Source organism: Abramis brama (genome assembly GCF_963993115.1).
Source record: "Abramis brama genome assembly, chromosome: 10".
Classification (NCBI taxonomy): Eukaryota; Metazoa; Chordata; class Actinopteri; order Cypriniformes; family Leuciscidae; genus Abramis; species Abramis brama.
Genome location: NC_139972.1, coordinates 5,285,001 through 5,297,182, shown reverse-complemented (window position 1 = coordinate 5,297,182; position 12,182 = coordinate 5,285,001). Strand labels below are relative to the sequence as shown.

Here is a 12,182-nt window from a genome sequence, read left to right as displayed (position 1 = left end):
CTGACACTAAATGACTTGTATTGTTTATGTGGCCCAGTTCTGGCCCAGACATTGTAAAGTGACTTGTTTCATGTGGCCCAGTTCTGGCCCAGACATTGTAAAGTGACTTGTTTCATGTGGCCCAGTTCTGGCCCAGACACTGTACGACAGATCTGGCTGTGATTCGGCTTGGTCCCAGGGCCAGATGTGGTCCAGAAACTACGAAATGTAATAGCAGGAATACACAAATTCAAACATTTAAAAAGATTAAGGGCTTTTATTAAAAAAATACTCAGCAATGGTGTTGACTTATGAATTTGCACATGGTTTGTCTTAAAGCATATTAAAAACACCATAGACATATAAACAACATTAAAAGTTTGATTTTCACCACCTGGACTTTAAATATATGTTTTGCGTTCCCATTTGCCCAAATAGTAAAATAATAACTCCACAATAGTATTTTCACAACTCAAAATTAAAATAGAGAGATTGATTTCTGCAGTCAGAAGAGATAAAGACTCAATTTTACCTTCACTCCCACAGCAGCGTTAACTCGTTTTTTGTAATTTGCTTAAAAAGAAATATAACTTAATACGAAGTAGGCCTATAGTGTTATAAATGCACATATATATTTAAAAAAAAATGAAAATATAAAAAACTTCACAGGATTTAAGATGCTGACGACCGTTAAACGCGTCATCAGTCTGTGAAAAAAGGTCCATAAAGGTAAGAAGTAAACATCTTTTCTTCGACGTTTTAAGTCACGTTCAGAACGATGAAGATACAGTTTTAAAAATCGTTCTGAATGTAAAAGAATAGTCCACACAACTATAATAATATAGCGGCACAGAGAAACGATCACTTTCACAAAAAATGTTTTTCAGTTAATGAACGATAAAATCATTGACAGCCAATCAGAATCCATCCTGCTTTACGCGATATGCAGCGCGTGCTTATAACAAACAGAGCAATTAGTTGGTGTGGACGCTAATTTAGTTATTGTTATAGACTAGTTTTCTTTATAGTTATAGTTCTTGGGCCTTTACACTGCACATGTTTGGCGTTTAACTGGGCAAACGCGGCGCTAATCCTGCTTCGGTGTGCTGCTCATCCTACCTGTACTGCGCATGCGCAGTTTTGATACTGCGTCCCTTTTTTCTATTTTTCAAAACTTTTGCTTCTCGATCAAAACTCCAGACACGATGTGAGATGGCTTTGCTCTTTATCTCAGTAGAAACATCTGATAAGCATAAGACCAGTAATTAGACTTAATTAAATTTCGCTTCCAACTTTTACAATTTACAGTATGTCATGAATTCAGAGCGGATCACATTCATGTACAGTCAGTCACTTTCTGTTCATCCTTCTCTTTACGGTATGAGGTGTTGTTGTGTGATTTTACTTCCTTCTGCATGAGCTCAGTGTGTATGTGAGAATGCCATTGTGGTTGGGACAGACAGTGGAGGAATGCGTTCACAGGTCTACATGAAAACCTGGCCAGAGAAAGTCATTAACACGCTGTTGTGGAGCATAAACTGTGTCAGAAGCTGCTGTTTTTTTGGTGATAATCGTTTATTTCCCACCTGGTTCGGCCTCAGGTGCTTCTATTCATGCGTGTATTTGCCATGTTTTATTAAACAATTTCTCTACACCCCAAAAAATAACAATAGCCTATCAAGTACTCACCACCATCATGTCGCTCCAAACCAGAATGACTTTATTTCTTCTGTGGAGCATAAAAGGAGTCGTTTAGTAGAGTGTTGTTTTTCTTACAACAAAACAGTGGATCTGTCAAGCTCCAAAAATGTCAGAAAACCACCATGAAAGTACCACAATATAACTAGATTTTCCTGGCGACCACCCGCAGTACCCTAGCACTTTGGCAGTGACAAGGTATGGGTTGCCAGGGCGTTTCTATGCAGTTGCTGACATATTCTAAGGGTAGTTAGGAAGGTCTGGGTGGTTGCCAGGGTATTGTTATGCAGTTGCGCAGGTACTCTATGTAGTAGCTAGGGAGCTTTGGGTGGTTGCCATGGCTATGCTGTTACTAAGTTGTTCTAAGTGGTTGCCAGAGTGTTGCTATGCAGATGCAGTTCTATAGTGGGTTGACACGGCAATGCTATGTGGTTGTTAAGGTGTTCTGAGCAGTAGCTATTGTGTTCTAAATGGTTGTCAGGGCTTTGACATGCAGTTGTTAAGGTACTCTATGTAGTAACAAGGACGTTTTTGGGGTTGTCAGGGCGTTACTTGGCAGTTGCTGACATTCTAGTAGCTAGGAAGGTTTGGGTTTGTTGCTATGCATTTACTAAGGTGTTCTATGGGGGTTGACACGGCATTGCTAGGTGGTTGCTAAGGTGTTCTGAGTGGTAGCCAGGGAGTTCTTGGTGGTTGTTAGGGCATTGCTGTGCAGTTGCTAAGGTGTTCGGAGTGGTAGCTAGGGAGTTTTGGGGGTTGTCAGGGCTGATATGTAGTTGCTGAGGTGTTCTGAGTGGTAGCTACCAGCTAGGTTGTTCTAAGTGGTTGTCTGGGTGTTACTATGCAGTTGCTAAGGTGTACTGAGTGGTTGCCAGGGCATTGCACTTTAGTTTCTAAGGTGTTCTGGGTGGTTGCCAAGGTGTTGCTATGCAACTGCTAAGGTCTTCTAAGTAGTAGGGAGTTTAGGTGGCTGTCAGGGTGTTGATATGCAGTTGCTAAGGTGTTCTGAGTGGCAGCTAGGTTGTTCTAAGCGGTTGTCAGGGCGTTACTATGCAGTTGCTAAGGTGTTCTGAGTGGTTGCCAGGACACTGCTCTATAGTTGCTAAGGTGTTCTGAATGGTTGCCAGGGCACTGCTCTATAGTTGCTAAGATGTTCTGAATGGTTGCCAGGACACTGCTCTATAGTTGCTAAGGTGTTCTGAGTGGTTGCCAGGATACTGCTCTATAGTTACTAAGATGTTCTGAGTGGTTGCCAGGGTGCTGCTGTGCAGCTGAAAAAGTGTTTTAAGTGACTGTCAGGTGCATTGATATGCAGTTGATAAAATGTTCTGTGTGGTTTTCAGCTCGTTGCTATGAGGTGTATAAGGTGGTTCCTTACAATCTAAAGTGAAAAGTGTCCACCCTCAAGTCTCTGTATTAATATAATAATATTCTGCTCTTTAAATCAATAATTACAGTAAGTATAAGCAATAAAAAAAGTGACAGTCACCTTAGTAAAAACCACTCTCTCTTTCTCGCTCAAAGCAGTACAGGAAGTCAAAGTCATGTTTAATATGACAGAAGAAGGCAGAGGCGCTTTACCTGGTCACATGATTAGTCACCAACACCAGGACGACACACTTTACTGGAACACAGGAATTTTAGGGCATTTCCAGTTTACTTCTTCTCAGCCCTCCTTTTCCATTTCTTGGTCGCTCACTTTCAATTCTCACTCCTGCTTTTTCCATAACCCTCCATTCTTGCTTCCCTCAATCCCACAGCATAGTTCTTATCATCTGTCATTTATATAATCAGGATTTATGACTCATTTAGCTGTGATTGAGTGTTGTAGGTACTCTCTCTCACACACACACACACACACACGGAACGAGTGTGTGTGCTGTATTTGGTGCTGTTCACTTCTGATATCATGAATATTTTAGGGAAATTCTTCCTGTACTCCTTTAAATCTTTCTGTGATAAGCCTTCATATTGAAAAAGGAAGAAAACCCGATGATAAGAGGGATTTTTATGAGTGACTGATAGCAGACACACCCTGATGTATCTGAACACAAGTGAAGATCAAGCTCAAAGACATTCATATTTGTTGTTTTTTGTTTTTCTTCATTAAGTTTTACTTCCTGATACTCAATAAATGTGATGTCAGACAGAAAGGCTTTCCTGAGAACCGTTAAATAACACACCACAACACACACCCATGTCTGCGGCTGTGCAGTACTTGCTGAATGGCCTTGAAAACAACACACACCACATGCACAAGAGCAATTCTGGGAAGAGTCTGCCCTCTGGTGGCCAGATAGAGCAGTGGCTGCATCCGAAGTCGCATACTTCCCTATATAGTTGGCAAAAAAAACAAAGTAGTATGTCTGAATTCACAGTACTCATAAGACAGTAGGCAAAAAGGACCTGGTTGACCTACTTCTTCTGGTGAGATTCTGAAGTGTGCATACGATGGACAATTTACTATCCCATGAGGCCACGGGAGAATGCAATGCATGTAATACTGTATCCCATAATGCAATGTGTACATGCAATACAGCATACTACTTTTTAAAAAACATACTACATTGCACACTATTAGCAGTATACACACTATGCAGTATATACTAGCCTGTTAATTCATTGCAATAATGCATTTGCCACTCTTATATATGTTCAGATCAGCATACTAAGTACTATTTTTGATTGTAAACAGTGTGCAAAATCTCTTAAGAAATATAGTAGGCACAGTATGCAACCAGAGCTCAATGCATGAGATACTGTATCCCATAATGCAATGTGCACATGCAATGCAGCATACTACTGTTGGAAGCATACTATTAGTAGTATACACTATGCAGTATGTACTAGCCTGTTAATTAATTGCAATAATGCATTTGCCATATATATATATATGTTCAGATCAGCATACTAAGTACTATTTGTGATCGTATACAGTGTGCAAAATGTCTGTAGAAATATAGTAGGCACAGTATGTAACCAAATGGGATACTTGAAATATGCATCCCAAAAATGCTGCAATTATGTTTAAATCAGCATACTAATTACTCATTACTAACATACTACATTGCATACTATTAGAAGTATATACTAGCCTGTAAAAAAAAAAAAACAGGAAAAGTAAAGTCAGCCTGATATTTGGTTTATTAAATTCATAGTAAGTATTTACATATCTCCCCACATTTCATTCATAATATTCACTGGTTGGTGTGCAGTTTCAAGCAGTGTAGCGTGTCAACAGTGTGTCGTTTGCAGCTCATTTGTCTGGTTGTTGTTGACTGGTTCACAGGGGCAGAGGTCGTTGCCGGGGTCGTTGCCAGGTTCGGTGTTGGCGTTGTGTGTGGTGTGATGTATCGTTCCATTGGCCACAGGCTGATGCAGGTGTGTGTTCCACTGAGGAGCGATAACTCCTCCCCAAATTAGACGACTTTCTTGAAAACTCACACAGATTGCGCAGCCACGCCCCTTCATCTCACAGACACGCCCATTTCTATTGCAGCCCCGCCCACTTACACCCAAGTGCCTCATTCCGACCCTGCCGCCTTTGCTCGAGTATCTAAGCGAGACCGTCTGCGCTTGCGTGTAACGCGTAGCCACGGACGCCAGGTCTGAGTGCGAGGAAGTGCTATCGATGAGTCTCTTCCCGAGAGCAAGAGGCCGCAGAGGCAGAGCGAGTCGCAGGAGCTTCCAGAAGCGAGAGTTGGTTTGCTCCGAGCGCGCGCCGTGCCAGCGGATGCAGGTGGAGTTGTTGCGCAGCTCCGTGATGTCGCTGCACGAGGCGCTGAGCGTGCGGCGTCTGACGGTGATGATGGGGGCGCGCGTCGTGTGATGCAGGTACAAGCACAGACGACACTCCAGCAGACTCACGCTCTTCTCGCACAGACAGTCCGAGCTCAGCACCACCAGCAGCCGCCGGCACGCCTGCATACACCTGAGGACCGACTCCATCAGGTCTGAAAGAGAGAGACAAACACTCCGATCATGAGCGGTCAGCTTGAAAAGAAATTAACTTGTCGATTTTAAAGGTACACTAAGTAACTTTTGGCCCTCTAGTGGTTAAAAAACAAAACCGCATGCATTTTGTGGAAGAACATTGTTTTGGTTGTGCTTGGGCTCTGCGGATGAATATGGTTCTTTCTCTTTCTGCATCCCAATTTGCATACTATCCATCCTAAATAGTATTCGAAAATAGAATTAGTACGTCCCAAATCCATAGTATGTTGAAAAGTGCAGATCCGTGCACACTCTAACGGCTAATATTGCCCACAACTCATTGCGCGTTGTACGAGGATTCAATTAGAACTACAAACACGAGTAAAAAGTGTTAAAAACTACAGACATGGTGGACGAGCGAGTCCGGCGGTTATGTGAGTGATTAATTATCAGTATCTAACCTGACAAAAATGACGAAGTAGTTTGTCCCAAAGTTTGCCTACTCTTTTGCTACACACTCAAAAGTATTCGTCAGAACGGAGGCTCACTATTGGCCAGCATCACACGCAGCATCACACGCAGCATCACACGCAGCATCACACGCAGCGTCGGCCAATAGCGAGCCTACGTTCTGACGTACATCACAGAAGCGCTGCGCTGTTACACTACATGAACTCACTCAGGCCCACACAGAAGAACATGAAGAGTTGAATAAAGTCGTTATTTTGGGGGGTTTGTGCGCACAAGAAGTATTCTCGTCGCTTGATAAACTTAAGGTTAAGCCACTGTAGTCACTTGGACTATTTTAAACATTTTAAACACACACACACACACACACACACACTCTCTCTCTCTCTCTCTCTCTCTCTCTCTCTCACACACACACACACACACACACACACTCAACTAACCTCTGCCACTCTCTCTCACACACACACACACACACACACACACTCTGTCTCACACACGTACACACTCTCTCTCTCTCTCTCTCTCGCTCTCTCTCTCTCTCTCCATTAATAGGTAATTTTCATTGCCATTTAAGTGAAATTACTGAACTTAAATATACACACACACACAGTTCCATTGCAGGCTATGGGAGTCGAGGTTATTTTCGTAAACGAAAAATGAAACTAAGACTAAAACTATTGGTCAAAAAACATTTGCGTAAACTGAAATAAAATAGAAATTTCAACAAAAATGAAAAACTAAAACTAAACGAATCTAACGACAGATGTCTCGAGACCTTGCACTTTTTTCCCATTCCACTGCCCGCGTCTTTTTTCCGTTTTTCCAAGCAAAACCGCTTTCTGTGTGAACCAGAACCAGAACTAGCTGCAAATACAGCTGTGCATTAATTCCAGGTAAGATAACCATCTCATGTGAAACTAAATCACACATATTAGATTCGATACCACACTGAGCAGAAAACAGAAAAAACAAATAGCATGTCTAGCCCAGAAATAGATGTAGGCTACACTTGTCAGAGTAGAAGTAGGCCTATACTAAATGTCTGGTCTGAATAGAACATTTGAATATGAGTATAACTATGAGTATATGATTTTAAACGATGCAATAGACATAAATGTATCAATACAAGAATAATGTTTGAAAGCATAGAAACAACCTTAAAGAATAATCATAATAATCATATGCATATTTTTTTCCCCCTTTTCTTATACACCATGTTTAACAAGATTTAATTTTGAATATGAATGAGTATGAATGAATAATTTGTACTTTTTAGTTGCATATGTTTTGTTCTTTGTTCATCCTCAAACTATTATTTTATTTTTATTATTAAGAGGTTTTCACAAGAGTTAACTGTAAACTGCAAACATTACTGACTGAAAATTTGAAAATGATATTAAAATAAAAACTAATTTAAAAATGCCAGACTACAATAACCTTGATGGGAGTCCCCTGTTGGATAGGTAGACTTCGGTCAGAGAGTCCCCTCTTGGCCAGTGTAGAGCGACAGTGCTCTGTTAGTAATATAGACATGTGTGTGTGTGTGCAATGGCAGGTAAATTGTTAGGGACTGCATAACCAAGCATAGAAAGTATCTATGAAGAGAGAGCGTTAAATAAGAAAAATAATATTATGAATGATTTTCATGAATGATATGCTTTTGAACTGTTGCCTATATATATATATATATATATGTTTGAGCATGTTTGAAAATACTTGAAAGTTCAGTAACACTTTATAATAACTCCACGCTATTAATCATTAGTTAAGCATTAGTAAACAGTTAATTCATTTATAAAGCATTAATATACATTAATAAGCAGTATATAAATACAGCTATAAATGCCTTATTCTTGTTTTAAAAGCATTTCTATAATGTGTTTAATAATTGTATTTTCATACTTTATTAATGATCAATTTATCATTTCTAAATGAAATATAGCATTATTTACAAACCAGTTGTTTAGGAGTTGTCAGTGGTTCATAAGATCACACACACACACACACACACACACACACTCACACACACTCACACACACACACAACTAACCTCTGCCACTCCCACACCATACACACGGATATGACCAGGCTTGCACAAGCTGAAGTCCTGATTTAAGTGAACTGGTCATTGTATCTTACACAACACTTCTGTCACTCCCGCCAGAGGAGTGGCGGAAAAAACTTTGCCAGAGAAAACTTTGCATGTGGCTGATCTCCACATGCAGTGACAGATGAAGCACATCTGGAGTTCACTCCCATCAAGTGTTTGTCTGTGACTCTGTTTACTATTTGCAACTGTTTACACTTGACCTTTTAACTCGTTTACTGACACCAGAACAGTGCTCTGAATCACTAATCATTAATGAATCACACTCACAAGAAGTGACTCAATAGAGTCAACTCCTGTTTGAGTCACTTCTTGTGAATGTGATTCATTAATGATTTATTAATAATATACACTCACCTAAAGGATTATTAGGAACACCATACTAATACTGTGTTTGACCCCCTTTCGCCTTCAGAACTGCCTTAATTCTACGTGGCATTGATTCAACAAGGTGCTGAAAGCATTCTTTAGAAATGTTGGCCCATATTGATAGGATAGCATCTTGCAGTTGATGGAGATTTGTGGGATGCACATCCAGGGCACGAAGCTCCCGTTCCACCACATCCCAAAGATGCTCTATTGGGTTGAGATCTGGTGACTGTGGGGGCCATTTTAGTACAGTGAACTCATTGTCATGTTCAAGAAACCAATTTGAAATGATTCGAGCTTTGTGACATGGTGCATTATCCTGCTGGAAGTAGCCATCAGAGGATGGGTACATGGTGGTCATAAAGGGATGGACATGGTCAGAAACAATGCTCAGGTAGGCCGTGGCATTTAAACGATGCCCAATTGGCACTAAGGGGCCTAAAGTGTGCCAAGAAAACATCCCCCACACCATTACACCACCACCACCAGCCTGCACAGTGGTAACAAGGCATGATGGATCCATGTTCTCATTCTGTTTACGCCAAATTCTGACTACCATCTGAATGTCTCAACAGAAATCGAGACTCATCAGACCAGGCAACATTTTTCCAGTCTTCAACTGTCCAATTTTGGTGAGCTCGTGCAAATTGTAGCCTCTTTTTCCTATTTGTAGTGGAGATGAGTGGTACCCGGTGGGGTCTTCTGCTGTTGTAGCCCATCCGCCTCAAGGTTGTGCGTGTTGTGGCCTCACAAATGCTTTGCTGCATACCTCGGTTGTAACGAGTGGTTATTTCAGTCAAAGTTGCTCTTCTATCAGCTTGAATCAGTCGGCCCATTCTCCTCTGACCTCTAGCATCAACAAGGCATTTTCGCCCACAGGACTGCCGCATACTGGATGTTTTTCCCTTTTCACACCATTCTTTGTAAACCCTAGAAATGGTTGTGTGTGAAAATCCCAGTAACTGAGCAGATTGTGAAATACTCAGACCGGCCCGTCTGGCACCAACAACCATGCCACGCTCAAAATTGCTTAAATCACCTTTCTTTCCCATTCTGACATTCAGTTTGGAGTTCAGGAGATTGTCTTGACCAGGACCACACCCCTAAATGCATTGAAGCAACTGCCATGTGATTGGTTGATTAGATAATTGCATTAATGAGAAATTGAACAGGTGTTCCTAATAATCCTTTAGGTGAGTGTATGTTACATAGGTACAAATGCCTTAGAAAATCTCCAGAGTGAAATGGATTTTTAATGTTAACTTATAAACAACTTATTGAACTATATTAATAATTTATGATCGGAACAACAGAACTGAATCAACACTGAACTGACTTCAGCTGAACAAATGAAATGCATCGTTTTAAACAACAACAACAACAATCTGTATTGTTTAAAGCGCTGTAGAAATAAAGGTGACTTGACAACTCAACTATCTACAATCAGACGAGTTGCTGTTACCATTAAAATCACGGCAAGCAACTTTGGGGTGAATTTTTGAATGCCTGTTTTCTAGCAATGGGTTATTTTAGCATTAGAGCATAAAATACATGTGTGGTAATACATTAAAAAGACAACAAAACCAAAAAAAAGTGACTGATTATATCATTTACTTTATGGCATGAGTAATAGTATTTTTTGCTTTGAATCTAATGATGCAATTATGTTTTGGTTCAAAGCTTTTAATGAAAAAACTTGCTAAATATAACGAAAAAATGTGCTATTATACAGTGCATAATATATACGATATATTAAACTTTTTGCTTTTTTCCTCCCAGAGAATCAAAACTGAGCTGTTCTGAGAGAGTTTACCGTCATCTCCAGATCTCGAGGTGAGAAATACACACACACACACACACACACTCGATAAAACGAGTCAATGGTGCAAGACGGCATGTGATTGGTTGAGGTTTTTCCACTTCCTCCATTCACTGATGGGAAATGTTTACGCAAACATTTCATCATTCATGATCATGAGTGTAAGTATTAATGCAAATAGACGTCAGCTGCTGTCGTGGGAAACTGATGTGATGAAATGAATCAATGAAACAGATGTGAATGCAAAACATACATTTTTAATTATCAAAACAGCTTAAAAAATGTGATCACAGAACATACAGGACATGACATGGTCATATAAGATGCTGCATGATAACAACCAAACAAACTAATAAACAAGAACTCGATGCAATGCAGTGAGAAACAGCTGGAAGTTTGTTATGGAATATGAAAGAATATTAAATGGATTTGTAAAATGTACAAAATAAACAAATACATTTAAATTGAAAAAAAAATTAAAATAATAAATTGTATTTGTTTACTTGCAGGTCATGTGACCATTAACGGACATCAGACCCATGATGAACATGAAAATGTGTTGTTAAATTATTGAAATATTAACTTAAGATTTTAGAGGGACGTCAAGTAAATATTTAAGGTCTGACTGACAATTATTGAAGTTTGGCTGACAAAGTACAACGTTTGGGAATCCTGAGTATTGTTAACTAACACTGTTAAAAATAGTGTTCGTTAACTTAAATAAAGCGTTACAAAAATAAAATATGAATATAAATAATAGATGTAAAAGCTAAACATGAAAAAAAAAATATTTAACGAAATTTAAAAAGGTTGCTTTGGCAACTAACGGAAATAAAATAAGTTGGTACTAAAATAGAAATAAAAAAATAAAAGCTAAATAGAAATTATATATATGTATATATATATATATATATATATATATATTTGAGGAGATTATTTGAGATGTAAACACTGAGTACCTAGAAAAGCGCTATATAAATGTGACAAATTATTAATACCGAATTAAATTTATATATATAACCCAGTCAAAAAAAAAAAAAAAAAAAAAAACACACAACAAAATGACTAAAACTTAAAATGACTAAATTAATGATAGAAATCCCCAGTAAAAACATTAAAAACTTAACAAAAAAACAAAACAAAACATATACATATATATATATATATATACCAATAAGGCACAGTTAGGGTCTGGTCAAATTAAACCAAGCTCTCTCCGGCACACAATACACACATCAACGTCAGAATTCACTCACTTAATATTCGACAATATTACTGATGAACTGAATGAACTGACACGATTGGCTGAGAGCTGATGATGACATCACAGTTATTGAACGGAACTGAATCAACACTGAACAATGACACTATTGTCTCGTGTTTTGAGGCAATCTGTATTGTATAAAGTGCTGTATAAATAAAGGCGACTTGACATGACTATATGACATCCACTATTCAGCTTTCTGTGCAGATTTAGCACAAATACTGAACTCGGGAATCATCACGACATATTAAATACAGCGTATTGCGCAGAATCTGCTCATATCTGGCTAACCTGAACACACACGTCACTACACAACACATAGTGGCGCGCTTGTTCATGTGCACTGAAGCAATAGCGAAGATTAAAACGCGTTTGATTAACAGGAAATACTGTTATTTTCCAAAATCCAACTTTTTTTTTGATGTTCTGTGTCTTGTGTTGATCTGTCCAACTAAAACACATGTTTGGTGAAAAGGATGAAGATGTAAGAGGAAGGAGGAGATGCTGGATGACAGGAGTTTGTATATATATATATATATATA

At 39.1% G+C, this 12,182-nt stretch overlaps 1 protein-coding gene across 4 annotated transcripts in view; it reads right to left on the bottom strand.

Annotated features, from left to right (window-relative positions):
* Positions 1–4,712: 4,712 nt before the first annotated feature.
* The window catches only part of il1rap (interleukin 1 receptor accessory protein), a 45,177-nt gene continuing 37,707 nt past the window's right edge, over positions 4,713–12,182 (bottom strand). For 2 of the 4 annotated variants that reach the window (XM_084125425.1, XM_084125426.1), the window contains exon 13: positions 4,713–5,630. In XM_084125425.1, coding sequence (XP_083981551.1) covers positions 4,912–5,630 — 719 coding nt within the window. In that variant the 3' untranslated portion in view covers positions 4,713–4,911. Of the gene's footprint in view, positions 5,631–10,613 lie in introns of those variants that run through there. The other 2 variants (XM_084125428.1, XM_084125427.1) reach the window with 1 other exon arrangement.